This window comes from Ceratotherium simum, chromosome 21 (genome assembly GCF_057802395.1).
Source record: "Ceratotherium simum simum isolate JZ-2026a chromosome 21, ASM5780239v1, whole genome shotgun sequence".
NCBI lineage: Eukaryota > Metazoa > Chordata > Mammalia > Perissodactyla > Rhinocerotidae > Ceratotherium > Ceratotherium simum.
Window position 1 is genome coordinate 12936389 of NC_141920.1, and position 27888 is coordinate 12964276.

Sequence of the window (27888 nt, forward strand, 5' to 3'; positions counted from 1 at the left end):
GGATAAGACTGCTATTGTCCACTATCTGGCAAGGCAGAGAAACAGGAGAGAAATAAGTGTGGTTAAGGAAGAATAAACATTTTGTTCTATTAGCTTAAACCTAACTGAAAACAGTAAGGAAAACACATCAAGAGTACGTTACAGACATCTCTGTTGGAGACAAGCAGAGAAGCGATAGGAGCAAGGTAACCAAAACACACTGATGAGTTTAGAATACTAAGAGGGCCATTTGAGAGCAATACATGCTATGTGAACAATTCCATACCGCTACCATCTCAAAACTGCCTATATTTAATGCACTGGGATAGGTCATTAACCAAATGAACAGCAATGTACATGATTATTCAATGTTAATTTTCAGAATTTTCAGAAGTTTGTTGATTTTAAGAAAATTCATATTTTAAGCACTGGTACCTAATGAATATCTTCAAATAAGAAGATCTATATTTCTCCTGGATCTTTTGGTCAAGTTTCAAGTAAACAGAAATAATGGAAAGGTTTTGAGGAAAAAGAAATAGAAACGGTCAACTTGGCCAACTCTCACTCATGGGTAGGTTTTAAATCTTAAACCCTTGAAATTTTCCACAAAGTAATTTCTCCTAAGGAAACAAGGTAATTTAAAACATCAGCACCAGCAAAAACTCTTGTTTTTGACATAATCTGGTCACAATGTTAAAGTTATAATTTTTCTTAAAAGGTCATGATGATACAATTCAAGGTCAAAATTCAAATGAATGCAAAGGTTATTAGCAGTTGTGGATCACGTGTGCCACTTTTAATCTTTCTTAGTTTGAGTGATCTGGAGCTCACAACACAATAGTTAAACAAATTAGGAATCATTCATACCCAGTAGGTACATAGAGGGTGCCTAGCCACCGGGTAGTCCAGCTTCACTGGAGAACAGAATTATTACCTGTCTACAGCTACGACCACACTCTGTGAGCTGGTCTCACCAACCGATTCCTGGAAGCTGGCCATCTGTCTTTTATCCACTCCGCCACTCACCAAATTACCTGAAACACAAGGCACAGAACCAACAGGGCTTCAAAACCAATCAAGTATTTAGAACAAAGAAATTCTGTGGCATCACAGAATATGCAGAGACAAGAGACATAAATGAGAATGGTCTGCAGGCAAAAAAACCCCTCAACTGATGACAGAATAAAATTAAACTTAGGTTCTGGCATTTGGCATTTAAAATACATTCTCTGTTTGTTTGTTCTTGCTGAGGAAGATTTGCCCTGACCTAACATCTGTTGCCAATGTTCCTCATTTTTCTTTTTATGTGAGCCACCACCACAGGATAGCCACTGACAGACAAGTGGTGTAGGTCTGCGCCCAGGAACCAAACCCCAGCCGTCAAGGCAGAGCGTGCCGTACTTAACCACTAGGCCCCCAGGGCTGGCCCTCAAACACATTCTTAACACAAGCTCCCTTTGTTTATACTAACCATCTCCCTTTCCTAACACTCTGTTACATTTTTATGGTATTAAATGCTTATATTTAGAAAAATAAATTCAATTTAATCCAATACTAACCCAGAACTTCTAGAACAAGTAATGGCTTACACCTGCAGAATGTTTGGTGCTTTCCAGCATTCCACTCCAGTCATCCTCACATGCACCCTAAGAAGTAGGTGCTGTTACATCCCCCCATTTTCAGAGTCCATGCTTTCAATCATTATACTGTACTATTCCAACCACTGTACGTGGGACCTAGGAGCCTGCTCTTGGCAATCAGATGGCGTGGGTTTGAAATCTACCTCTGCCACTTCCTTGCAGTGTGACCTTGCTCAAGTCACTTCACCCCCATGCCTCACTTTCCTCATTTACAAATGGGGATGATAATAGTCCCAATCTCATTGAGTTGTTACAAAGATTAAATGAGTTAAAATATATAAACTGAGTGCTTAGAATGTGGCCTGGCATGTTTGTTTACCCTACTTACTATTATTATGTTATGTCACTAACAGGAGAGTCTCTCAATTCAACAGCCAGAAATAATTCTACTTTCATAAGAATACTGTTTCATAAAAGCCCCACAAACGAACATGGAAGAGATGTTGAATTTACCTTTTAAAATCTAGACACACACATACCCACACGTCTAATACCAGGTACTAAAACTGTAGCCTTTCTAAAGCAAATGACTTTTCCCCCAATATAGCTACGAGTATAGAAAGAAAAGTAATGCACCCTGTTGATTTTGATAAAATAGGCATTTACTCAACAGTTTAATCATAACTAAGGGAGCTGAAGCAGCACTTCCACTTCCACTAATAAACATACTGTCAGCTGGCACATAAGAAAGATTGGTTTACGTGGCAGTCCTGATGAGACAGGAAATGTTTCATTCCGGTTAACTTGCGAATCCATGATGGCCAGCTGTGGGGCCCGGTGTCTTACCGAGGCCGAGGCCCATAAACTCTTCTCCCGCCAACGTGTGGCCCTTCAGGCTCCCTTCTCTTTCACGCCCAGACCCAGACAGGTAGCGGGTCTTCACACCGGTTCCTATCAGCTGAGCGAGCTCCAGCTGGCTGATGCATTTCAAGATCTAATGAAAAGAAGGCGTGAGGAAATGAGGTGCCACTTCATAGCCTGAAAAGGGCCCTGTAATCTGAGTCATTAAGAGTTCTTTGAAACACAACAGCTTTTCAGGTGAGAATAAAATCTGAGGGTCTTAGAATGGCTTCCCTGGTCCTGGGTAGGCAACCCACGTGGAGTGTGGTCTGGAAGACAAACTTCACTTTTTTTTTTCAAACTATTAAAAAGGGAAAGAAAAAATGAGCAAAAGAAAAGCTGGTACAATGGAATTATTCCATATAGATGTTTAATTATACAAATTTAATAAGTGCTCAGTAAAGAAAGAAAAAGTACTTGATTGGAACAGGGCATTCCATTCACAATGCCACTCAGTAAGCACATCATCTAGATTGACTTAACCAGCCCCACCCCCCTTCTACTCTATTCTCAGACACAACACACTAGCCTCCATGGCCTCCCTGCTGCTCTTTTAACTTGACACGTCTGGTCCTACCCCAGAGCCTTTGCATATGCTGTTCCTTATGCCTGGAACACATTCCTTATGCTCTTCCCTTGCTCGCTCCTTAGACTCCCAGCTCAGACGTATGTCCCTCAGAGAGACCTCTCTTGACCACCCTGTGAAGAGTGACATCACACACCGTCCCCATCATCATTCCCTGGTCACATATTTTTTTTTCTTAGCACTTCCCACTTTTTGGCACTATGCCATACATTTATTAGTTTTTTCTCTACCTTAAGTGCCAGCAGGGCATTAACCCTATCTTGTTCACTGCTGCATCCCCAGCACTTAAAATAGCTGGTGATTATTATCTGGTTAACTGAATGTATAAGAATGTGACCTAGAACGGGCATGCAGTGGGAGAAAAGACTGTATCTTCCAGCCTTACGGGGTGGTTCTGGTGCTCGAGAATGCATAACTGCACACAAGCCCTCTCTCACCTGCAGCTTCCCTAAAGAAACAAAAATTGTTCTCAACTTCTACTGGAGGAAAAACTGGCTGCATGAAACTTACTGAGGTTCAGCATGCAGATCTCCAGGTAAACCCTTCCTAAGGAATTTTCATGGGAACTTCTGACTAAAGTGGAGTTCTGCCTTTCACAGTGACCCTTACAATTCAATCCCAGAGCACAGGACTCCACTATACCACTGAGCACCGCTGAGAATTTTTCCTTGAGAAAGGTACTTAATTCTACCAAAGAGAGCCATCCTCTCATGTCTCCACACAGCATGATATTATTAAATTACCAGTAAACTACTATACCCTCCTTTTTCCAGAAGCTGGGGACACCTGGAATCTCAAATACGTTAACAACACTTGCGGCCAAGGACTTATTTGGCTCCAACTTGATTTCTCAAGGTTTCTGACCAGCAAATAGGTGGTTAATTCATTTTTAACATTTCCAGGAGCTGCAACACTTGGCAACCAGCAGGAGTGCCACATTGATCATACCTCTCAGGTTTAAAAAAAAAGAAAGCAGCTATTGATTGATTCACTCAGTACTGTGACTCCTCAGAAGACAGGAAATTATTTCTTAAGAAAACATACAACTAAAAAAACCTTGACAACTTACACCCCCTCTCCCCCCAAAACCTCCACCTTTTCTAATATGGAATCCTCAGAGTTGTGATAGAGAAAGGAAAGGCAGGGTGAAAAGGGACAAAGGTAAGTGCGATGATGATGATAACAGCTCACAGCTACTGAGTTTTTACTACTTGCCAAACACAGTTCTAATCTAAGTCCTTTTCCACATATTAACTCCTTACATTCTCACAACCACCCCACAAAGGTTGTACAGAGGAGGAAGGTGAGGCTCACAGACTAAGTAACCTGCCCTGCCATACGGGAGGAAGAGGTGGGTACCTGGATGGGAACCCAGCAGGCCGGCTCCAGGCCCTTCCCCTTAACTACTGGGTCCCCGTGGGGGAGGCAGTTGATAGCAATTTTATTTCTAGGTCATCACAGTCCCTATCACTCTCCACACTCTTATCTCTACTCTTTTATAGTTTTCTCTCTAAAACAAAAAGTAATACATGTAGATGGTAGAGAAAGTAGAAATTATAATTTAAGGTAAAAAAGAAGAAAATAAATCACCTCCATAATTCCACCACTCAGGATGTTAACATTTTTGTTTATCCTTTCAAATCTGATTCTCAGTGTATGTTTGGCACAAGGAATGATACCTCGCAATGTTTTATGATGACTTTTTATTTAATATACTGTGACCATGTTCCCACAACATTAGATACTCTTTAATAACACCTTTATCTTTTTTCTCTACAGTTTCTTTCAATCCATAGGTCCCCCCTCCACCTACTATTTTTCTTGCAATTTGTCTGCTAAGGAACCTGGCCATTTGCTCTGAGGGTCTGTCATATCCTAGAGTTTGCAGACTGCATTCTCATGACAACATTTACATGCTCCTCTGTCCCCTGTAGTTTCTGTAAACTGGCAGTAGAGACTTGAATCGATTCAGATTTGAGTTTTGGCCAAAAACATCTCTTAGGGGTATTGTGTACTTCCATCAGGGAACACAAATGTCTGCTTGTCTCTCCGTTCAGCAACATCATTTTACATGGCCACATAACATTCTAAGGAATGGTGTACAGTACTTTTTTTTAAAAAGAGCAATCTCTCATTCTTGGGATGTCTAGGCTGTTTCTAATCCAATCCTTCCCCTAGAACAACTAAAATTTTGACGAATGACATTTCAAACACATTTGTACACATAAGTACTTCCTTAGGTGAGAATCTTAAGAATAGTGTTTAGTTAAATAAAAATGTGAACCCATGGCAATCTCCTAATGGCTCACTGTAAATGTCGACCATTTCTTTTTAGATACAATCAGGAGAGAAATCAGGCTCCTGGCTTTGTCTGAAATCTACTCACTGCTGGTAAAAGCTCCCAGGAGGTGCGTAAGGACTTGGGAAAAGTGGCGCTAATGTGGCAAGAAAGTTGCTGCAACAGAAGCGCACTCTGTGGACACTGGCCGGTGGGTACGGGAGCATGTCGTGAGGCAGTGCATGTGACCGCATTTCACCCACCACAGCCCGAGAGAGTCTCACTTTGAGACATGAGGTATTTGTGGGTGAGAGAAAACCCAGAGTTAAGTTAGGCTTGACTTCATGAAAATGGAATCGGCCAAGGAGAGACTGACACTGAATAAAAGGAATGCTGGGAGTCATCCTAACTAAGAAAAGGCAATTACCAGGCTTTCAAATAGACACACACCTCGTGCCAGGAATTCCCAAGGTAGTTGCCATCGGTATGAGCCACCGTAATCAGCGTCTTTATGGTATCAATGTTCTTCTGCTTCATTTCTGTGATGCTGGAGCTGGCCGTCAGCAGGGAGAAGCGAGCAAGAGCCTGAACGTAGGCATCTCGTTCCAGCTGTAACGAAGCCCAAGAGAGAACACTGAGATTCCACCCTCAGCACGACTGTTTTCACACCTATGGGACTGTGCACTGGGCTTCTCTGATGCCTTCTGCACACACATCGACAGGCTTCCTGAATAGTAACAGGCCGGTTATTCCACGCTGGTGTCCTGCTTATCAGAACATCCCACTGAGGCTCCCTACACACCCCGTTTGAGAACTAGCCCTCTCCTTTCCAAATGACTTCAAACTTATGTTCCATTACCTTTGGAAGGAGCAGGTGAGGAACTGCTGAATGCTAAGATTGTTACATAAATTCTACTATCGGCAACAATCCCGTAAGGTAGATCCCTTTTTTCAAGTTTGCAAATGAGGAGATAAAGGGTGTCTAAGAGAGAAGTTAGCTGGGCCAATGTCACATGACTAGAGAAGTGGCAGCACTGGGTTCTGAAACCCAGACTGTCTGATGTAGAAGCCTGTGGTCTTGATAGAAAAGAAAACGTCTAACTGTAAAATAAACGGGAACAGGGGATTGAGTTTTTCAAAGTAAATGGGTGCAAATTCTTACTGACTTAGAAAACAACGCATGGGATTGACAACTTCCTGATTTCCTAACGGTTGGAGAACTGTATTTTGTTATTTGCTTGAATTGTTGAAAATTTCAAAAAGTTTACAGACATATTCATTTTGCATTGGACTATTTGTTTCCCCCAAAGAAGACCTGTAAATAAGGAAAATGATAATAAAAACTGATCTTAAAAGGAAAAATAATATTTTTAGCACCAGGGCAGGCAAGTTAGGCAGAGGATAGGAAGGCTGTTTTGTCAAATCTAATCAAGTAGCTGGACCCCACTTACCTCCAAAGAAGGTTTTAATCCACATCTCCAATTTTTTCCCCTAATGTGGCTGCTGCCAGCACAAATCTGTGGGCTTCTTCTCAGTGGGCATGAGTAAAGAGTTTGCTGAGACCTTTTGGCTAATGGAAATGCCTGATAGTTTCTAAGTTTTGCTAAATCTAAAAGAACACAGCCCACCAGCATCTCTAGGGCTTTGCTGACTTACACCCACCTGCATTCCAAAGATGCAGGCAATCCGGATTGCACATCGGATGCCTTCCAGACACAGCGAGGCCACTTCAGTGTCATCACAGTTCTGCAGTCCAATGCTATAGGCTGCCAACAGCGGTGTCCACACCAGCTACCAAGGAAGGAAGGTTTCAATAACGTCTAGAATTTCAGTGCGGAAAGAGCACTTAGACGCCACGCTGCTAATTATGAGCATAGCCAGGATGACAAGTTCACTGTGATTTTGATTTCAATCTATTCCATCCACAATATTAAGCCGTTCCTCCTAAACTGTGGTCAAAGCTGTCACTACAGATACGCCATTTACTAAACGTACAGTTCAAAAGGAAGGATGGTAAATACGTGGCTAGTGTGCCATTACTGTGTCTACCTGTGCTCATGGCAGACATCACTAATCAATCAGAGATCCCACTCCCTGCTGAGTCTATTCAGGGCTCAAGACCCAATCCTTCTTTACACAGTGCAGGAGGCAGCCATTACCAATCAGAGGTTGGCATGCAAAATAAAACCTATAAACAACTTATGTTCTATAAACTTAGTTTACTGTAAGGTTCCTAATCCAAATTATTTAGACTTTACTTTTCCTCCAATTTTCTTGCGAATTCCCTGAAAATAAAAGCTCACAAAAATCTAGAAGTGATCAACTGACAGGATATTAACAGTTACTATAAAAACACCTTAGAGAAAAATGAGAGCTATGTATATAGAACGTGTATCTTTTCTAGACATTTTAAAAACAGAGAGACCTTCACGTCCACCTGATCATCTGATAAACTAACCTTGAGGCCCCTGAGGTGAGAGGACACAACACAACTGTCTCTCTTGCCTGGATAATTATTAATTCAGTCAATCCCCCCAGCAGCCCTTACAGCAACCCTGTATTTAGCTCCATTTTACAGATGATGAACAGAGGGTGCGTAACCTGACTAGGCTCACAGAGCTACAAGGTGGCAAAGGCAGGACTCAACCCAGACATTCTGCCTGGAGAGCCTGTGCTTTATGGCCAGTGCGGGCATGTCCCCAGCATCTCAGAGGGCTTCTAGGAAGGACTTGCTTTAGTCGCTGTTCAGAAAGAAACACTCGGACTTGGCCTTTCCTCTCCTTAATCTCTTCACTGTTACAAACTGGCTGGTTAGCCTCCAGCTGGTCAACTCCAGAATCAGGCTTAGCACATCCTGATTTCTCAGGATACTCACTTTGAACATTGGCCGGACGTGGTCCAAGTGAGTGGCACTTGTAAACGGGGCTTTGGCGTGGCTCACAGCCTCCATCAGAGCTTTGGCTGTTTTAGCCATTTGCTCCATCTCCAAATTGTACAGCAGCCGTCGCTGCTTTTCACTAGCTACATCTACAAAGAAATAATAACAGCAGCTAACACTCACTGTTTGCTATGTGTCAGGCACTGTTTCAAAAGATTTACAGTGATTAACTCATGAATCCTCTCAACCACCTCATAAGTCTGTTACAAATATTATTACCATTTTACTGATGGGAAAATGAGGCACAGAGTATTAAGTAACTTGCCCAGGGTCACACAGTTAATAAGCAGTAGAGCTGGGACTTGAACCCAGGCAGTGTGCTCTAGAGCTTGCACTTCAGGCTCTACGCTCTGTTGCCTCTTAAATAAAGAAATTGATAGCTTCACAGGGGCCTTAACTAATAGAATTCTAATCAGGGTTGGCATAGTCACCACTGCTTTTAAAGTTTTAAGGAACATTTTTGGGGAGTAATTTAGCTCCCAGATTACTTATTTTAAATTCCCTCTTGTAACTAATTACAAATCTTGCAAGAAGATGCTGATATTATGAGAACCAACGTATGCATAATAATTAATTTAATCACATTTCTTATTCAAATATCTAGATATGCAAATTAAATTTATCATCAGGGAAATTAATCATGCATTCTGATACACTCGAAAACTGGAATTAATAGAAATAATTTGCCATTAGACCTTACTCTGCTTAGTAGATTTGGTTGCGATTATATGCTCTTTTGTTTCTTTCATTGCAATTTTCTTGCCTTCTATCTCTTCATAGATGCTTGAGAGATATTCTTCTGGTAGATCTTTACTATCATTGATACCCCGATTCATTTTAATGTACTGCTCTTTTGTCATTTTATTTTTTACCTGAAATTTAAATAAATTAACAAACCATTTAGAAAACATCCAATGGTCCAAATAAAGCTATTTATTTAGCTACTACAATATACAAATCATTAAAATATTTTACCTGAGGGCTGTGCAGGTCTGTAGTCAGCATAATAATTGAATATGCGAGGACATACGCAGTGTCAGCACTAGCAAACAGAGTTTGCCTGGAAGAGAAGATTCCAGATGTCAGAACATGCACAGGGACGAGGGCGGGAAGGGACAGTGCAAACGGGGATACGCTTCCCTAAAAGCAGGCTGACTGCTCCCTTGAGGCCAAACTGGTCAAGAGTTTTCACGCTTTATCATCACTGAATGGTCATTGATGACCCAGAGAGTAGAAAAAGCTAACTGAGAATGTATCAGATTTAGACTTCTTTGAATAAAGCAGTTTCAAGTCAATTTTTTAAGATCCTTAAGGAGCTCTAGGGCCAGGCAGCAGGGGGAGGCAAGCGAGCACCCTCAGTGCACAATCCTGAGACGGAGGCCCCTTACAGCCTGCACCCCTCGAGCCTCGCCTGCCTCACCCTGGTCCCGTTCCTGAGAGCGTCTACTTTGTGCTAGGCACTGGACAGAAAGATGACTAAAACTGCTGCCCTGTTATTAGCTATTTTCAGCTTACATTATCCACCATAATATTTAACAGTAGAAATATAAAGGAAAATATTTATGTTGTTCTAAACAATATGCTGGTGAAGTCTGACTTTTTTGCCTTAGGCAGGAAAAGAAAGATAAAAACCTGTGGCCGCACAGCCTCATCATATGTGAGGCTAAAGCTAGAAACACTGGTCTGTCCAAATTGCTCCTAGTAGGAAAGGGAGAAATTCTGAAGAACACAACAAAAGGTCTGCATTCTAATATGAAATGTAATTGGGTCACATATTTATTGATTAAGGGAAACAGACCAAGGTCTCTGGGCCCACACAGGAGATATATTTAAAGTAAATAACATCTAATTATGTCTTCACGGCAAATTCTAATGTCCATTTGGTTAACATGATCAGATGCTGCCTTGCTGATCATGCTGTCTCACGGGGACAGCTTGCTATGTGCTTGGAGGACTGAGACTAATTAATATGAAAACCAAGTTGACTTAAGAGGCAAAACTGTTATCTAAATGTTTCCACTGAACAATTTCCACATCATGTTCACAGTATATTCAGACATTCTTAACTTCATGCTGAATGGAAACAGCATGAGCTTCTGAGTTAGACAAATTCATCTTCAATCGTGGCTCTGCTACTTACTAGCTGATTAATTTTGGACCGGCTGTTCAATCTCCCAGAGCCTGTTTCCTCACCTAGAATGTGGGGATACTACTCCCAGGCTTACCATTAATTCAATGACATGCATGTAAAACCCATAGCATGGCTGACACACAGGGGGTGTTTAACAAAGGTTAGCTCTCTTTTCAGTTTCCACTTCCTTCAAAAACATGAACTTGGGACTGGCCCCATGGCCTATGGGTTAAGTTTGGCACACTCCGCTTCAGGGGCCTGGGTTCGGTTCCTGGGCGCAGACCTACACCACTCGTCGGTGGCCATGCTGTGGCAGCATCCCACGTACAAAATAGAGGAAGAGGGGCACAGATGTTAGCCCAGGGCCAATCTTCCTCAAGCAAAAAGAGGCAGATTAGCAACAGATCTTAGCTCAGGGTGACTCTTTCTCAGCAAAAAAAAATAAAATAAAATAAAAACACCTACAATGTTTTTTTTTAAAAAAAACAAAAACATGGAACTACCTATTTAAAAAGGCCCCAAGAGGAAATCATGTACTTAGGAGGGTTTTATTAGTTATCCAGCCATTTTTGTAACCTGCTCATCAGCATGTAATCAAAGAAAAAACAAAACCCTTGAGATCTACCCCATATGTTAAGTCGGGGAGCTGTTCTCAATTAAGGAAGAGGTGCCCAAGTGCCTCCTCTCAACTCATGGAACTACTCTTTTATCATGATTAGTAGTGTGGGCTCTAGCTGTGTGATCTTGGGCAAGTTACCTAGCCTCTCCAGTCCTCAGCCTCCTTATCCATAGAAAGGGGACACACACAGTTGCTGTGAGGTCTTACGTGAGACACTTTCTTGGCACAGTGCCTGGTACATGGTGAACAGAAACTTTAGTTGCTTGGCACAGATTTAGAAAAACTAAACTCAACCCCAACCAAACTAAGATTAGCGTTCTGACATAGGCAAAAAGGTGATGTGGAAGGGACTTAAACATGATGCTCACCCCTGGTTGCACTCTATGTATCTTGCAGCAAATTTCTCCATTAACCGATCAATCTTCTGGGCTTCCCCAGGTAGGCGGAAACCTTCTAGAAATGTCCGCAGGGCTGAGACAAACTCCTTTTCACAGAAGTCAAGTTGGTCCACGTAGGCATACATCACCTCCTTGTTGAACCTCGTGCTGTCTCCCAGAAATTCACCTACTTGGGTCTAAAACATACACACTCACATCTAGAAACTGTCAAATATGATTTCACAGCGAAGGGTATTTCAGTCAAAGGGGGGAGGCAGAATGTCCCAGCTCTGAACGCCCAGAAGAGGGGGACTGCTAGGAAAGCTGGGCGACTCCCTCAGCCTGCCCACCACCCACCATTCCAGGTGCAGTCTGTCCTGCCACGGACGAAGGAAGACGAGGAGGAACAAGAGACAAACACGGAGGAAGGACGGAGCACACTAAGCGGAGAGGCTGGTTGCAGACAGGCAGCCAGAAAAACAGCTTCTAGCCGTCAAGGGACACTTTTAGCTCTGACACTGTCCCACCAAGGAAATACACAACCACCTGTCAGGAGGCCAGTTTATTCCCTTCATAGAGCTTTTTGCAACACTGGCCAAAGGGACAAGTGGGCCTGCTGTACGCAGGGGTGTGGACCACAGCCACTGCACTCGGGGTCAGCCCAGCTCTAGGTTCAAGCTGCTGAGGTCTCAGAATCACCTGACAGAACCCACAGGCAGTGCCCAACCCCCATCTTACAGAATCGAGGCGGTCCTCCTGCTGCAGGAATTGGGCAATGTCTTCAACTGACATTCCCAGCATGCCCTGCTCCTGGAGAAACTGGATGCCTCTCTTGGGTTTCTTGTTGAACCTGTTTTGAAAAGACATGGGACATGGGTTGCTTATTTCAAAATCTGGAGGATAAAAAAAGCTGGCATTTGAGGTAAATTACAATACCACCATGAACAAGTCACTACGTATCAGCTAGAAAGGTCCTGTGCATCCTGGTAGCTTTTCAGAATTCCACCTTTAATTTCTGACCTAGCTAGAGCAGAGACTGTTGTTGTCATCCAACACCCACTCTCCCCGTCTCCAACCTAATCAACTCCACATGTTTAGTTGGGCACAGAATTACCTGGATAAAAACTATACCCCCCCCCACCCCTTAAACAAAGTATGGCCATGTGATAAAGTTCTGATCTGTGAAATATGAGCAGAAGTGGTGTGGATACTTCTAGAGAAGATCCTTGAACAAAGCTGACGTCTCTGGGAAGCATACTCTTTTTGCCCTTCCCTCCTTCTTCCCCATAATATATGTGTGATGGCTGGTGCTCCACAGTCATCTTAAACCATGAGGCAACACTGAACATGAAAATTGTGTTAAGGATGGTGAAGCAGAAAGATAAAAGGAGCATGGATCTCTGATGCCCATAAGAGCCACTATAATAGCCACAGACTGTCCACTTTGGGATTTCCTTTAATAGTGCTTAAGCACCGTTATTTTGTATTTCCTGTTAAAGGCAGGCAAACTTAACTAATGTATAAATTCAACTTGTCATTTACCAGCCTGTGCACTGGAGAATGATTTTCATATACAAGCACCAACTGCGGCAAGGGCTGTGACACAGGACCGGAATATGGTGCAAGAACAGAGAGTAACTTGGGGCCTGTTCAGATAGTGTGCTTACAGAAGGCCTCTGAGGAAGAAAGGTTTTGTCAATCCTGAAGGATGAAAAAGACCCGAGAGTACTCCAGGCAGAGGCACAATGGTGAAAAGAGCTCGAGGTGTTCACAGCACTGAAACGCCTCGTCTGACTCAGGGGGGCTGGCAGATGTGGTCGGCAGCGGGGGCCAGAGGCTGCATCAGGCCATGACAAGGAAACAGGAAATCTGGAATGATTTTAGGCAGGAGAGTAACGAGACCCTATTCAATTTTTAAAAGATTACTTTAGCCGCTGTGGGGAGAACAGACTTGAGGGGATGCAGTGATAGTAGGAATGGGAATGAGATCAACACCTCAACTCACAAATGAATATTATAACATCAACCTTTAAAATAGAGTTTACTGAGTTAACTAATCATTCAAAAGTTGCACAGGATATGAGATTGTGTTTGTATTTTCCTGTGTAAAAGATTGGAAAGAACACATTAAGATTTACCAATGACTGTCACGATGATGTTGTAATTATACAGGAGAATGAAAGTTAATTTTATTTTATGTTGAAATTTTTCATAATATGCAATTGGAAAAAAATGTTACCGATGGTGATTTCCCCTAGGTAGTAATTTTATGAGTGATTTTAACATTCTTGCTTTATACTTTTCTGTATTTTCTAAATTGGTTTAATTTTTTTCATTAGAGGAAAAAAAAAGCAGGCATCAACCACACAAAGCTATTCAATCCCCCCCTCCCACCCCTCATCTCGCACACACGCGCTCATTCACTCTGCCTGGCTCAATCAGGCTCAGCTGTAAGTGCCAGCACTGGCTTTTCTAACAGGCATTTCCCCTTAAAGAGTCAGGCCCAGGTTCTTAAGGAAGATGCAGCTTTGCCAGAGGCCATACTCTGGCAGCTAGAGTAGCAGCCACACTCACAGCTCGATGCCATGTTCAATGATCTCCTTTTGTTGCTTGATGACCTCAAACTGCTCCGGATCATCCTGGACGGCCACCTGGGTCCCTGAGGACACCGTGGACTCCATGGATGTCACGCTGCTCCGTCTCGCCATGTCAAGGCCTTTCCCATCCCCCATCTCCTGATCTGTGGGCCTCTCCTGACCTACAATGACATAAAAGTAAGAAACCAAACAAGCAGATGGGACACAGACGAGGCTGCCTCAGGTCCGGCTTTGCGGTTCCCTTTCCCAGACCTGTAACAACGAAGCTCATATTACAGGAACCATAAGCACAAAACCTTGATATCACTCATTTTACTTAAAAACTTAGTTTTTTGTGGAATTTGATAAGCTAATTATAAAATTCACATGAAAGAATAAAAGTACAAAAAAACAGTTAAGACACTTAAAGAACAATGAAGAGGAGGTCTTGGCAGGTATCAAAACTCACTAGAAAACTTGACGCATCTGCATGCTTCGTATCGGTGCAAGAACAGACAAATCGATAGAACAGAAAACTCAGAAACAGACTTATGCATCCAAGAGAATTTAGTACATCATAAAGGTAGTGCTTCACGTCAGTGAGGGGAGAGACCACTAGAAAATGCTGAAACAATTGGCTCTCCACTTGGAAAATTGAAGTTAGAGCACAACTCACACTATTCTCCCCAAAATTCCAGAAAGATTAAAAAGCAGAACCTTGCAAAAACTACAGGTATTTGGCAAACTAAAGTGTTCTGCTAATTCTAAGACAATGTTTCCCAGCAGATCTAAGGAGCCTATTGTGAATGGAGGCGGCCGTGGCAACAACGCTCTCTCACCGAGGCTGGTCTGGTGGTTGGGATTCACATACAGGTCTTTGCTCCATTCCACCATGCACTTGAGAATGGACACAAGGCACTCCAGGCCTTTCTTCCTCAGACTGAGCTCCTAAAGGACGAAAGTGACACGGCACAGAGACTTCACAGATAAATCAAGCACAGACATCTATGGGGCTCTTAGGGAATCCCAGGAGGATACCAGATAATCACTGACATTCGGGGCTAGTGAGTACAAACCCCAGGAAAAGTTAACAGGTGACATAAGTATTAACAGCTTATTGCAAAAACCCTGAAAATCTCTAAAGGTGTGCATTACAAACACCCTTAGGAGCCAAAATATGGGATGTGTGCTTTCCTAAAATGAACGGTGTTACTTAGATTTTTAAAAGGAAGTTCTTATTCACCGCTTGTATAATTTGAAAAAACATAAAACATTTTCCCTTTTTTTTTAAATAACAGGGTCATAACAGTGACCCCAATAAAGAAAAAAGAATCTTATATTATGCAACAAATGAGTGATTCTGGACACATTCTTATCCCCCAAACACCCACAAATGCATTCCATTTTAAGGCTCATTCTACAAGTAAACAAAAGTACTGATTTTTTAAATAAAAAATTAAATGCGAATTGCAGATAATCTAAAAAAATGCAAATATTTTAGACTTAAAACAACATCTAAGGTGGCAGAGATCTCTCTGTGAATCTAACGACAGCTGTGGACCTTGTTCTAGGAAAAATGCCCATACACCAAAATTCTACACATAATTCCAGGTGGCTCATAGCCCTTCTGATCGGTTCATTCAGTTCCTCAGGTTAAGGATCCTGTTTCTTTGCAGGCTCTCTAACGATGAGGTGATCTAATCAGAGGCAATCTCCTTTGCCTTTACTGGAGCCTGAGATCCTGTTTTCGCACAATCTTTGGAAAGATGACTGAGAGTCAACTCACTTCCTACAGGTCTCAACTCAAATGTCACCTTCTCAGGGAGACTACTCCCTAATCACCCCATTAAAAATGACAACATCCCCACCCTCCAGCACTCCTTCTCTATCTTCCCTGCTTTATTCTTCTCTGCTGCTCATGTCTTCACTATCTGCTGCTAAGTGTCATGACCTCAGCGACTGTGAGCACACATGCGTGTGTTTGTGTTTTGTTCACTGCTATATCCCCAGCACCAAGGATGGTGCCTGTATCCCCAGCTCCATGGTGGTGCTCAATAAACGTTTACTGAAACGAATGAACTTCACGTATAAATGAGTGTTCTCAGCGTTTTTACCTGCAGAGGTGTCATTCCCAGCTCATGTCCACTTCTTCCCTGAGCGATTTTGGATAAATCATTTACGAGGCGCTCAAAAATGTTAGCAGCATTTAAATCACAGTCGTAGTTGACATAAATATCTACAACACACTGGGCATCTTGGAAAATAACACACAGATATTAGAAACTATGATCAAACCAAATAGCAATTATGTCTTCTTATTAAACAAGATTCCTTTGTCAAAAATTTTTTGTAGTGAACTACCAACTCAGGCGGACATGCCTCACTCAGGAAATGTATGTGTGAAGTACTAGGAAGCCGGGAGGCCCTCTTTCTAGGCCTGCCTGGGCACCAACTGAAATCTCAGGTAGCTCATTCCCCCTCTCCAAGGCTCACTTTCCTCATCAAACAAGGGGTAACACTTGTTTAATCCACATCTTGAAGTTGTGTAACTCTAAAGAAATTATGTTTGATGACAGACAAGTAGGATGCCCTATTTACAGCCACACAATTCTACAGTGTAAAGTAAATCCAAACTTATCTCAGCATCTGATAAGGGCTGGCTGCACCAATACCTTGGACCCCATGACTAACAAACAGCGTTCAGCTTGTAGGCAGGGTGACCAAGTGTCCCAGTTTTCCAGGATTATGGGGTTTCCCAGGATGTGGGATGTTCAGTGCTAACACCAGCAAGTCCCGGGCAAACCAGACTAAGTTAGTCATCCTCTAAAGGAGGAGAGGTGGGACGGGCCTAGTTGTTAAATTAGCATTAACCTTTAAGGTAAGGATTTCCCCAGCACTCCATTAAAACTAAGAAGAGGAGTTAAATGTCTTAATCTGGACTTTGGAAGATGACAGCATCAAAAGCCCCCTCAGGGTGAGAATACCTGCACAGATCCTTGTCAGAGTCTGAATGACCATCCACCTGTGCTCAAAAGAACTTGTGGATGTTTCTAAAATGTTCAGGAAAATCTCTTTGAAAAAGACCTGTATGACATGAAAACGAAGGAGGACATCAGTTCACAGTTTAAATTAGAGCTCAACAACCCAAAGGCCTTTAGAGGACAGGCAGAGCCCGTGCGTGAGGAGGCCTGGGCAGAAGGAGAAGTGGGGCACACACTGCTGCAGGGCCTCGCGTGGCAACAGCTGCCAGGGGCGGACCGCGGGGAACTGGAGAGCACGGGCCCGTGAGAGCGAGCAGCCACTCCTGAGAACAGCGAAGAGCTGCCACAAGGAAATGCGGGACTGCTGTGACTTTTTGAGAGAAACCAGAAATCTGGATTTTCATGTAGAATCTGATTTCTCAATGTGGCAACTAATTCAAGTTATCTCACATAATTTACAGGCTAAACCAACATTTTTGGGACCAGCACACAGACCACGTGATTTCAACCTCTGGTTAAAATGAAAGGCATACAAGATTTTGGTGCAGAAACTTCTATGAAAAGGTATTCTCTCACTCATTCAAAAAGTTCTTCTTTGGGGTGCCAGCAAGCAGACTGTGTAACTCTAGTTTCTGGTGACTACGCCACCAGCAGTTAACTCAGCAGGTATAAGCATCACCAAATAAAAAAAAATCAATTTGGAGTCCGTACCTCTATCTGCATTTTCAAGTGCATTTTAAAGTTTGAAAGAAGCGTAAGAAAGATGGCAAGAGAGAGCTCAAAGACATCAGGCACTGAAGAGACGCCGTTTTTGGACAACGCCACACAGAGATATTGCTTGATTGCATTGATGAACATCTCGTGAGTCCGGAAGACGGGGCCAGCATTCTGCAACACGGACAGGAGCAGCTGCAGCGAGACCACCTTGGAACGCAGCTCATGCGATCTGGCAAAGAAAACGAAAGACAGCAACAGCGCTGAAAGGTAAAATTTTAAAAAGCATGTTTCTTGAGAAGGACTTGCTCCTCTACCAGCAAGCAGAATTTTCTCAGAAGCCAATGAACTAAGAATTGGCAACAGCATCTAAATGTCAAGAGAATGAGGGCAAACGGCATGAGGCGGGCCCTCTAAGCACCTGCAGGCCCTGTGAGAACAAGAGCAGCCAATTCCTATTCTCTCTGTCACTCTCTCTGCCATCAAGTCGAGAACACAGCAGGAGCAAGATAAGTGTAAACTGACGCTGGAAAGCTGGTGCGGCAACTAACCTAACAGAACCAATAACTTTCCATCATTTATGTGAGACTACAACATCTGTTCCACCCAACCTTTACAGACAACGAAAATAGTGCGCCTTCTCCACCTGCCTCGTGCTCCCACCCCAGCCCACAGGAACAGAAAGAAAGGGAAATTTTCAGGAACCATTTCCCTAATGGTCATCATATTTTCAATACAAGAGTTAAGGACCATTATTAGTGACAAATAATAATGATAATAATAGTGACCATAAAACTCTTTCAAAGTACAAAGCCCTGTGCTCGGGACGTCATTATATCATGTCATTTAATGGATCCTGTAAGCTGATTTTCCAGAATCCCACTTTTTAGGTGAGGTCCGGTCACATACGGCCGTGGAGTTGGCCTCAAGTGAGCCAGGACTGAATGCAGCTCTCTGGCTCCAAAGCCTCTGCGTTGACAACCATTCACTACACAGAAAGGTTTGGCTTCTCTGGGTGGAATCTGGGGCTTCAATCTGTATCCAGGAAGCAGAGGTTTCCAACCAGGGCAGGGAACTGAGGTTTGCACGCATCCTGCCCCTCCCACCCCCATCAGGAGATTAAATTCATCAGTCAGTAAAAAGAGGGTGCGTATTCAACATAACGATTATTTTTAGAAAATAAAGCAAGGAAAGTAAAACTGGGCAAAATCTTGGTTGGCGGGGACACAGAGATAATTCATTGTGAAAAGACTGTAAGGAGTGCACAAGTTTGAAAACCTGTTAAGACCATCCTGTAAATTCCTGCATTCACACTAACCAGGGGACAAGACACTGGGGTTTCTTGGACCCGCAAGATCCTCCTGGGTCATTTGGGTTATAAATGGCCAAGAACTGCTGTCTCCTTACTTTGGGTCTGGGGGGCCTTCACCAAGGGGTTTCATGGACAGCTTGCAAAGGGAGCGAAACACGAGGAAGGCATCCTTCTGCAGAATGTGAGAGAACCTAGCAGCCACTTGATGTCCTTGTGCATCTGATTCCTAAGATTAGAAACAAGAGAAAAACCAAACGGTCAAAACAAAAGGATAACTCATTTTCAAAAATAAGAAATGTAATTATCTCATGGAAACTTAAATTCTTTTATTTATCCAATGGGGGTGTGAGGGACATGGGGGAGGGGACCATATGTCAAAACAGGAGCTATGGGGGAGTCATCACAGCAATTCTAAAACCTTGTTCCTTGCCCTTCAAAAAGTGGGTATGGATGGTCTAAAACGATAAATGAGAAAATGTTAAACCATACAAAAACTAAAACAAATATAGGTAATTATTCATATTAGCTTAGGTAAAAAAGGATTTCTAAGAATACTATTGCAGGACAGATGAGGAAAAAATAATAGGCATTTTAAGATATACTTCTTTTTTTTTTCTCCCCAAAGCCCCAGTAGATAGTTGTATGTCATAGTTGCACTTCCTTCTAGTTGCTGTATGTCGGATGCGGCCTCAGCATGGCCAGACAAGCGGTGCGTCGGTGCGCGCCCGGGATCCGAACCCAGGCCGCCAGTAGCAGAGCGCACGCACTTAACCGCTAAGCCACAGGGCCGGCCCCTAAGATATATTTCTTTAACTAAAAAAGTAAGCCACATTTAAAAATTTTAAAAACAAATATTTGTACCATATGGCAAGGATTAATATCCTCAACATAAAAAAAGTGCTTCTAACTCATTAAGGAAATATGGAAACCCTCCTCCCAAATGAAACACAGGCAAAAAACATGAATAAGCAATTCACCAAGAAATGCAAATAACAGATAAATCTAAATAACCTTACTACTGACTTTTAAGGCAGGACCTTTCTCCCATCAGACTAGCAAAGATGTGAATGATCGCTATTGCCCAGTTTTAATGAGGAAATGGGAAAATGAGTAATGACAGCCTACAGGTAGGCAGAGAGTCAAGCATTACCTTCCCTGCAGGCTAATCTGATGTTAAGGAACAACAGTCTGAAAGCTTCCAACTCTTGACCCAGCAACACTACTTGTAGGAATTTATCCTGAAGAAAGAATTAAGGATGTGCACAAGATTTATCTATAAAGATGTTCATTACATGGGCCGGCCCTGTGGCTTAGCGGTTAAGTGTGCATGCTCCGCTGCTGGCGGCCTGGGTTCGGATCCCGGGCGCGCACCGACGCACCGCTTCTCCGGCCATGCTGAGGCCGAGTCCCACATACAGCAACTAGAAGGATGTGCAACTATGACATACAACTATCTACTGGGGCTTTGGGGGGAAAAATAAATAAATAAAAAGTTAAAAAAAAAAAAAAAAGATGTCCATTACAGGACTGTTTCCTGTGATAAAACTGAAATAACCTAAAAACTTAACGGGGAATTGGTTAGATTATGGTAATCCATATGATAGAATTTTATGTGGCATTAAAAAAACTAGTTAGATGCATATGTACTGATGTAGAAAGATGTCCATGAAACAGCATTGAGTGAAGAAAGCAAGTTGCGGCCTAGTATATAGACACGAGTCCCTCATGTGGATTCAAGTACATCCCCTTGAGTGCATTCTTAATGGGGACCATATAACCTCGAGGGGACTGCTACAGACTGAATGTTTATGTCACCCACAAATTCACATGCTGAAAGCTATCCCCAATGTGATAATATTTGGAAGTGGGGCCTTTGGGAAGTGATTAAGTCATAAAGGCGGAGCCCTCATGAATGGGATTAGTGTCCCTATTAAAGAGGCCCCAGAGGCCAGCCCCGTGGTTTAGCAGTTAAGTGCACACGCTCTACTGCTGGCGGTCCAGGTTCCGATCCTGGGTGCGCACCGAGGCACCGCCTGTCCGGCCACGCTGAGGCGGCGTCCCACATACAGCACCTAGAAGAATGTGCAACTATGAGATAGAACTATCTCCTGGGGCTTTGGGGAGAAAAAGAGAAAAAAACAGGAGGAGGATTGGCAATAGACGTTAGCTCAGGGCCGGTCTTCTTCAGCAAAAAGAGAAGGACTGGCATGGATGTTAGCTTAGGGCTCATCTTCCTCACACACACAAAAAAAGAGGCCCCAGAGAGCTCCCTCAGCCCCTTCTGCCATGTGAGAAGCCAGCCATCTAAGAACCAGGAGGTGCGCCCTCACCAGACACTGAAACTGCTGGTACCTTGATCTGGGACTCCCAGTCTCTGGAGCTGTGGGAAATTTCTGTTGTTTCTAAGTCACTCAGTCTGTGGTGTTCTGTCATAACAGCCCAAACAGACTAAGACAGAGGCAAAACTAGGTTCTTGAGGGGGGAGGTGGAAGGTGTGGACAAAAATCTTTTTCGTTTTATGTATAAAAGATATTTATACAGTACATAAATAGATATCCAGTTTATCAGTGGCTTTAAAGTTTCACGAAGAGAGGTGGTGATTAGGAAAAAGAAATACATAAAAAGGCTCCTGGTGGGGGGTGATAATGAAAAAGGTTGAGAAACACTGGTGAAAAGGTGCAGACAGTGGGTTGAGACAGGATGTTAATATCATATTTCTTCCTGTTCTGAATGTTTACATATGGCATTTTCAAGAGAACAATAAAGCTATTTAAAAAAAATATATTATGGCAGACATATCTATGGGCCTGAAAAGATGTTCATAATATACATTAAGATTAAAAAGCAGGTTACAAAACAGCATATATATTGTGTTATTACATTTAAGTGGAAAAAAGTATGGGAGAGGGAGAAAAATCTAGACGGATATAAGTAAAATGTTAACAAGGGTTATCTCTGGTTTAGGGGATTACGGATGACTTTTATTTCCCTTCTCCATATTTTCTTATTTTTATATAATGGATGTATATTATTTTGAGAGAGAAGAACAAGGGTACGAAATGTAAGTTTTTAAAAGTCTGAATAATCAGGGTTTAATATTAATGTTATATACAAGCAACATTAGCACATTCCAATGGAACCTACTAAAACAAAGACTATCAGGCCAGGACTGAGTAATGAATAACTCAACGAGGCTTGCTGGTTTCCACTCGCTGCTTCTGATAGAGACTTAATTTTGCATCTTCTAAAAAAGTAAAAATCCAAATGAGTCTGTAGAGGAGGGTCACCAACATACCAGATTATCCGCCGACGACAAGGACTGCCTATCGTCCGCTATCCCGTTGGTCTGTGAGTTCTCATCAGTTGCTGGGGGAACGGCACATTCCTGGCAGCCCAGGTCACCCAGGACCCTCTCGGGTCCCATCAGACCGTGCTTCTGCGCTGCTTCTTAAAATGCAAGTGCAAAAGTCATTGCCAAGCTAGCATTTATCCTAAAAGGCGACCTGACACCAGGGGAAGTTCCTCACATAACCCTCCGGCTACTGCTTTCCCCCCTTTCCCTGCACCACTACCCTGTGACTGACATAACAGTGACAAAGGCTTGGCCAAAGTGGCGCTTAGGCTTCGCAAGTGTCTGTTACCCACAGCCCTACTCCCAAGGGGCTTCATTCATATCATGTCCACATCAATGGTGCCTCCAGAATTGTGCAATACAGCACCCCATCCACTTTTGAAAAAGATTAGAAGCAGCTAAACATGAAAAGCACAGATTTTTTTAAAGGGCTATTAATAGAGGGGTTAGAGAAGAAGAGCCATGTAGATGAAGAGTTTTGACGGTTCTAACACAAAATTTCCGTCACAGAAAAAAAAATGTAGACTTGAGCTTCCTGGCAGTCGTGTGAAAAAGGGAAAGACACAGAATTAGATAGATTTCATCATTTAATGAAAGATAGCATATCTGATGATTAGCAGAACAGCTGAACTCTATGAGGAATTTATCTGGATCTTTATTTATATAAGGGACACCAAACAACTTAATAAGCATGATCTTCAATAATGGTTTTACAAAGCGTATATTCATTCAACAAATATTTAGTAGGTACCTATTATGTGCCAAGCTCTGTGCAAGGGGTTGGGGGATACAGCAGTGAACAAGACAGATAAGTGTTCATTATGTAAGGACTTCTTGTAGTGATCCCAGAAAAAATTCTAAGGGTATGAAATAAAATGATTCTATTTTAAAGACATTTCTATATGGAGTTAAATAAATAATGAAATCTACGTATATTGCTTGGTGGTACCCTGAATTAATAGAAAGATAGGGCTTAGAGAAGTGGGTCGAACTTCTTTGACCATGACCTTCAGTAAGAAATACATTTTAAAAATCATGACCCAGTACAAATGTGTACACAAAAATAAGTGAAATGCATGTTTCATAAAACAATGCTTAACATTATTATAAGTGATGCATTCCGTTTATATTCTATTTTCATTTTATTCTCTTTCATTTAAAAAATGATGATTGCAACCCACTAAATTATTGATTTATTGACCCATTAATGGTTTATTGGCACTGGAATTGAATGTTCAACAATAGCCACTGATGTGAGATTTTGAGCAAAAGCAACGAAAAAATCATCCAGCAGTCATTCTGAGCTACACAAGTTTAATTCCACTGAAACCACAGCAGAAAATTGAGGGAGTTATGAATGAAGTCTAACAAAATGAACAAAGCTTCCCTGTGCGTCTGACACCTGCTGACGTGGGGACTGTCCCCTGGACACATCAATGGCTGGCCATGAAAATTCAGCAGCAGTGGACACCACCTCAGGGCTCATAGCCCACTCCCGGGAAAACCTGGATGTATATGGGAACCGCCCTCTGTGTTTCCATGTGGAGTACCCAACTCGAACATCGTCAGACTATGCTTCTTAACCCAACCCAAATGAGAATAAAATCAATCACTAAAAACACGTAATTTTCGAATTCCATATGAGAGAAGGGCAGACATGGGCAGACTCAGTTTCCATGAGTTCACTGGGGGTGGGCACTCACCCACTAAAATATCCGGCAAAGGATCTTTTTAGAGGAACGAGTAAGAGGAACGGCTGGGTTCTTGGTTCTTACCTTTAATGGCAGACGTGACTACATCTTCTAAGATCTCCTTCACCACCTCCTGAGCTCCAGGATCAGGCCCTACACACACCCAAACACACAAACACACAAACACACACATGTGGGCATTTCCAAGGAAAATAAAGGAAGGGGGAGAAGAAGATTATGTCAATGTTCTCTAGAGTCACATTTCAGAAGGCAAAGGGTGCAAATAAGTACAACCCAAAGCTAGGTCTGATTCTGCCCACAGCAGACGAGTCCTGTGAAATCTGGAAGCTCTCAGGCAGCATCTGCTAAGACTTCAAGTTTCCCTTTGTGAAACCTGAAAATCTCTCTGACTTATACACTTTTCCTTCCTAAGTCACAGCTGCTCGGCCCAGGGCGCACCACCCCCAAGCTGGAGGCAGGAGCCGAACTTCATCCAGCTACGGCTCCTGGCAGAACAGAAGGTGGAGCTTTCCCCCCAGGGACCGTGGAGCCTTGCTAAGTGCCGTGCCTTCTGCTCCTTCGATTTCCTCACAAACTTAGCATGAGATTTCTACTGGAAGAGTCGAGGATTTACTAAATTTTAAACTCAATTATTTCGTAAAATGTTAACTGTTTAAGTGGAAGAGGTTCAGCACCAGTTGTTTTTGTAGAAAACTAGTTCTGGGAGAACTTACTAAACAGCCCTTTACTAGACTTTTGGAAGTAAACATTACTGACTTACAGAACATCATGCTGACCAAAAAGGCCATAACATTAAATAAACAAAACCAAAATAATCTTTTAAATTCTTCCTTAATGAGCATTTTCAATCAAGCCAATATTTTATGAGTTCTGTGCTTGGTCCACAAGGCCCTGAAGAGCAGCACGAAGTATTTTAACTGTCATTGAGCACTTAACCCACCATAACTATTTATTTATCCCCCCCAAGCTTTATTGAGATATAATTGACAAAACCACCGTAACTACTTAAATGGGTAAATAAATTTATGTGGAAAATATTGATATTATATGCTCTTTTTTTTTTTTTTTCCAGAGAGAAAGGAAGGGACAACAGGTTCAAGTATCACATCTTTTTTTTTGGCAGGGAAGGATTCGCCCTGTGCTAACATCTGTTGCCAATCTTCCTCTCTCTCTTCTTCCTCCCCAAAGCCCCAGAACATCGTTGTATATCCTAGTTGTAAGCCCTTCTAGTTCTTCTACGTGAGCCACCACAGCATGGCTACTGACAGGCGGGTGGTGTGGGTCCACCACCGGGAAGCAAACTGGGCTGCTGAAGCGGTCAATGCCGAACTTTAACCACTAGGCCATCAGGGCTGGCTCTATGTGCTTTTCTCAGAGGGCAAAAAAGAACCTGAATGAAAGTTAGGAAGATTCACAGGCACAGTCACAATCTCCTAAACACAGTTCTTCATCTAAATAAGACGATTTAGACTAGACTGGTGTTTCCCGTACTTCAGTCATTCTCACGCCATCTTCATAATTTCTGCCATTTTCACACACCACTTTCATTATTATACATACAGTCATGCGCCACATAACGACACGTCAGTCAATGATGGACCGCACAATGACGGTGGTCCCATAAGATGAATACCATACAGCCTAGGTGTGTAGTAGACAATACCATCTAAGTTTGTCTAAGTATACTCTATGTGTTCACATAACAACGAAATTGCCAAATGATGCATTTCTCAGCAGGTATCCCCACTGTTAAGCAATGTTTCACTATATTACATATATATATTTAATAGTGCTCTTTAACTCACCTTAAGCAATAAGACTCAAAAAGTCAGAGGTTTCATACGCTAATTATATTTTCTGAATGCATGTTAAAATAAATGTGTAACTGGGGGCAGCCCAGTGGTGTAGTGGTTAAGTTCGCGTGCTCTGCTTCTGTGGCCCAGCGTTTGTGGGTTCAGATCCCAGGCGCGGACCTACACACCACTCATCAAGCCATGCTGTGGCGGCATCCCACATACAAAGTAGAGGAAGACCGGCAACAGATGTTAGCTCAGGGACCTTCTTCCTCACAAATAAATAAATAAATGTGTAACTATTAAAATAAAAACTGTTCATCTATGAGCCACCTCAAAATATCTCGTCTGCACCACGATTTGGTAAACATGTGACTAGATATTTCCCAGTTCCTTTCCAGTTCCAACATTCTCTGATACTATGATTTGATAGAATTATGGTGACAGTTTCTAATCTCTATTGCACATTCCAAAGTCCCTTGTACACACTCACCACCCAAGAAACATCAGCTTGATGAATACATTTTACAGAGGAGCTGCAGGCTCGGTGAATTAGACCAGAGGCTGTGAAGCAGTGGCTGCTGGGTGCATCTGGTCTGCAGGGAGGCGTTGTTTAGCCTATGCACTGCTCCCCTACCCCAGCTTCACTGATGTAGAACTGACAATTAAAAACTGTGTATACTTAAGGTGTACAACTTGATTTAAGTATACACTGTGAAATAATCAATATAATCAAGCTAATTAACATATCCATCACCTCATACAGTTATTTTCTTTTTTTTTGTGGTGAGGACACAAGATCTACACTCAGCAAATTTCAAGTATACAACACAGTATTCTTTTTTTTTTTTTATAATTTTATTTATTTATTTTTCCCCCAAAGCCCCAGTAGATAGTTGTATGCCATAGTTGCACATCCTTCTAGTTGCTGTATGTGGGATGCCGCCTCAGCATGGCTGGAGAAGCGGTGCGTCGGTGCACGCCCGGGATCCGAACCTGGGCCGCCAGCAGTGGAGCGCGTGCACTTAACCGCTAAGCCACGGGGCCAGCCCTACAATACAGTATTCTTAACTACAGTCATACTGTTGTACATTAGATCTCCAGAACTTTTTCATTTTGCATAACTGAAACTTTGTACCCCTTGACCACTATTACCCCATTTCCCCAACCACCATTCTACTTTCTGTCTCTATGAATCATATAGGATTTGTGTTTTTGTGACTGGCTTATTTCACTTAGCATAATGCCCTCTAGGTCCATCTATGTTGTTGCAAATGGTAAGATTTTCCTCTTTTTTAAGGTGGAATATTCCATTGTATGTATATACCATATTTTCTTTACCCATTCATCCATCGATGGCCATTTAGGTTCTTTCCATATCTTGGCTATTGTGAATAATGCTGAAATGAACCTGGGAGCGCAGTTATCTCTTCGAGATCCTGATTTCATTTCCTTTGTATATATACCCATGAAAAGGATTGCTGAATCATAAAGCAGTTCTATTTTTAATTTTTTGAGGCACCTCCATATTGTTTTCCTTAATAGCTGTACCAATTTACATTCCCACTAGCAGTGTACAGTGTTCCCTTTTCTCCACATCCTTGCCAACAGTCATTCTAACAGGTGTGAGGTGATGTTTCATTGTGGTTTTGATTTGCATTTCTCTGATGATTAGTGAAGTTGAGCACCTTTTCAAGTATCTGTCAACCATTTGTATGCCTTTTGAGGAATGTTTACTTAGGTCCTTTGCCCATTTTTCAATGCGGTTATTATTTTTTTTGCTATTGAGCTATATGAGTTTCTCATATATTTTGGATATTAACCCCCTTATCAGATACATGGTTTGCAAATATTTTCTACAATTCTGTAGGTTGCATTTTCACTCTGTTGTTTGTTTCCTTTGCTATGCCTATGCACTGTTTTCTTAAAACTCTTGAATTAGCTGCAAACAATTAAAAACTAGGATACTTGTCATAAAAATCCAGATCAGGGGGCCGGCCCGGTGGCTTGGCGGTTAAGTGTGCGCGCTCCGCTGCTGGCGGCCCGGGTTCGGATCCCGG

The 27888-nt window shown here is 42.4% G+C and overlaps 1 protein-coding gene across 1 annotated transcript in view; it reads right to left on the minus strand.

The window, feature by feature from the left end:
• Positions 1-27888, minus strand: part of ARFGEF2 (ARF guanine nucleotide exchange factor 2) — a 98300-nt gene that overhangs the window by 40104 nt on the left and 30308 nt on the right. The window contains exons 7-23 of the mRNA XM_004430294.3: positions 24099-24167; positions 22267-22418; positions 19067-19197; positions 17657-17891; positions 16949-17048; positions 16079-16218; positions 14804-14912; positions 13963-14146; positions 12127-12238; positions 11380-11585; positions 9237-9321; positions 8962-9133; positions 8199-8350; positions 6986-7114; positions 5774-5932; positions 2406-2553; positions 914-1013 (exon numbers count right to left, since the gene is read on the minus strand). Of these exons, the coding sequence (XP_004430351.1) occupies positions 914-1013; positions 2406-2553; positions 5774-5932; positions 6986-7114; positions 8199-8350; positions 8962-9133; positions 9237-9321; positions 11380-11585; positions 12127-12238; positions 13963-14146; positions 14804-14912; positions 16079-16218; positions 16949-17048; positions 17657-17891; positions 19067-19197; positions 22267-22418; positions 24099-24167 (2383 nt within the window). The remainder of the gene's footprint in view (positions 1-913; positions 1014-2405; positions 2554-5773; positions 5933-6985; positions 7115-8198; positions 8351-8961; positions 9134-9236; positions 9322-11379; positions 11586-12126; positions 12239-13962; positions 14147-14803; positions 14913-16078; positions 16219-16948; positions 17049-17656; positions 17892-19066; positions 19198-22266; positions 22419-24098; positions 24168-27888) is intronic.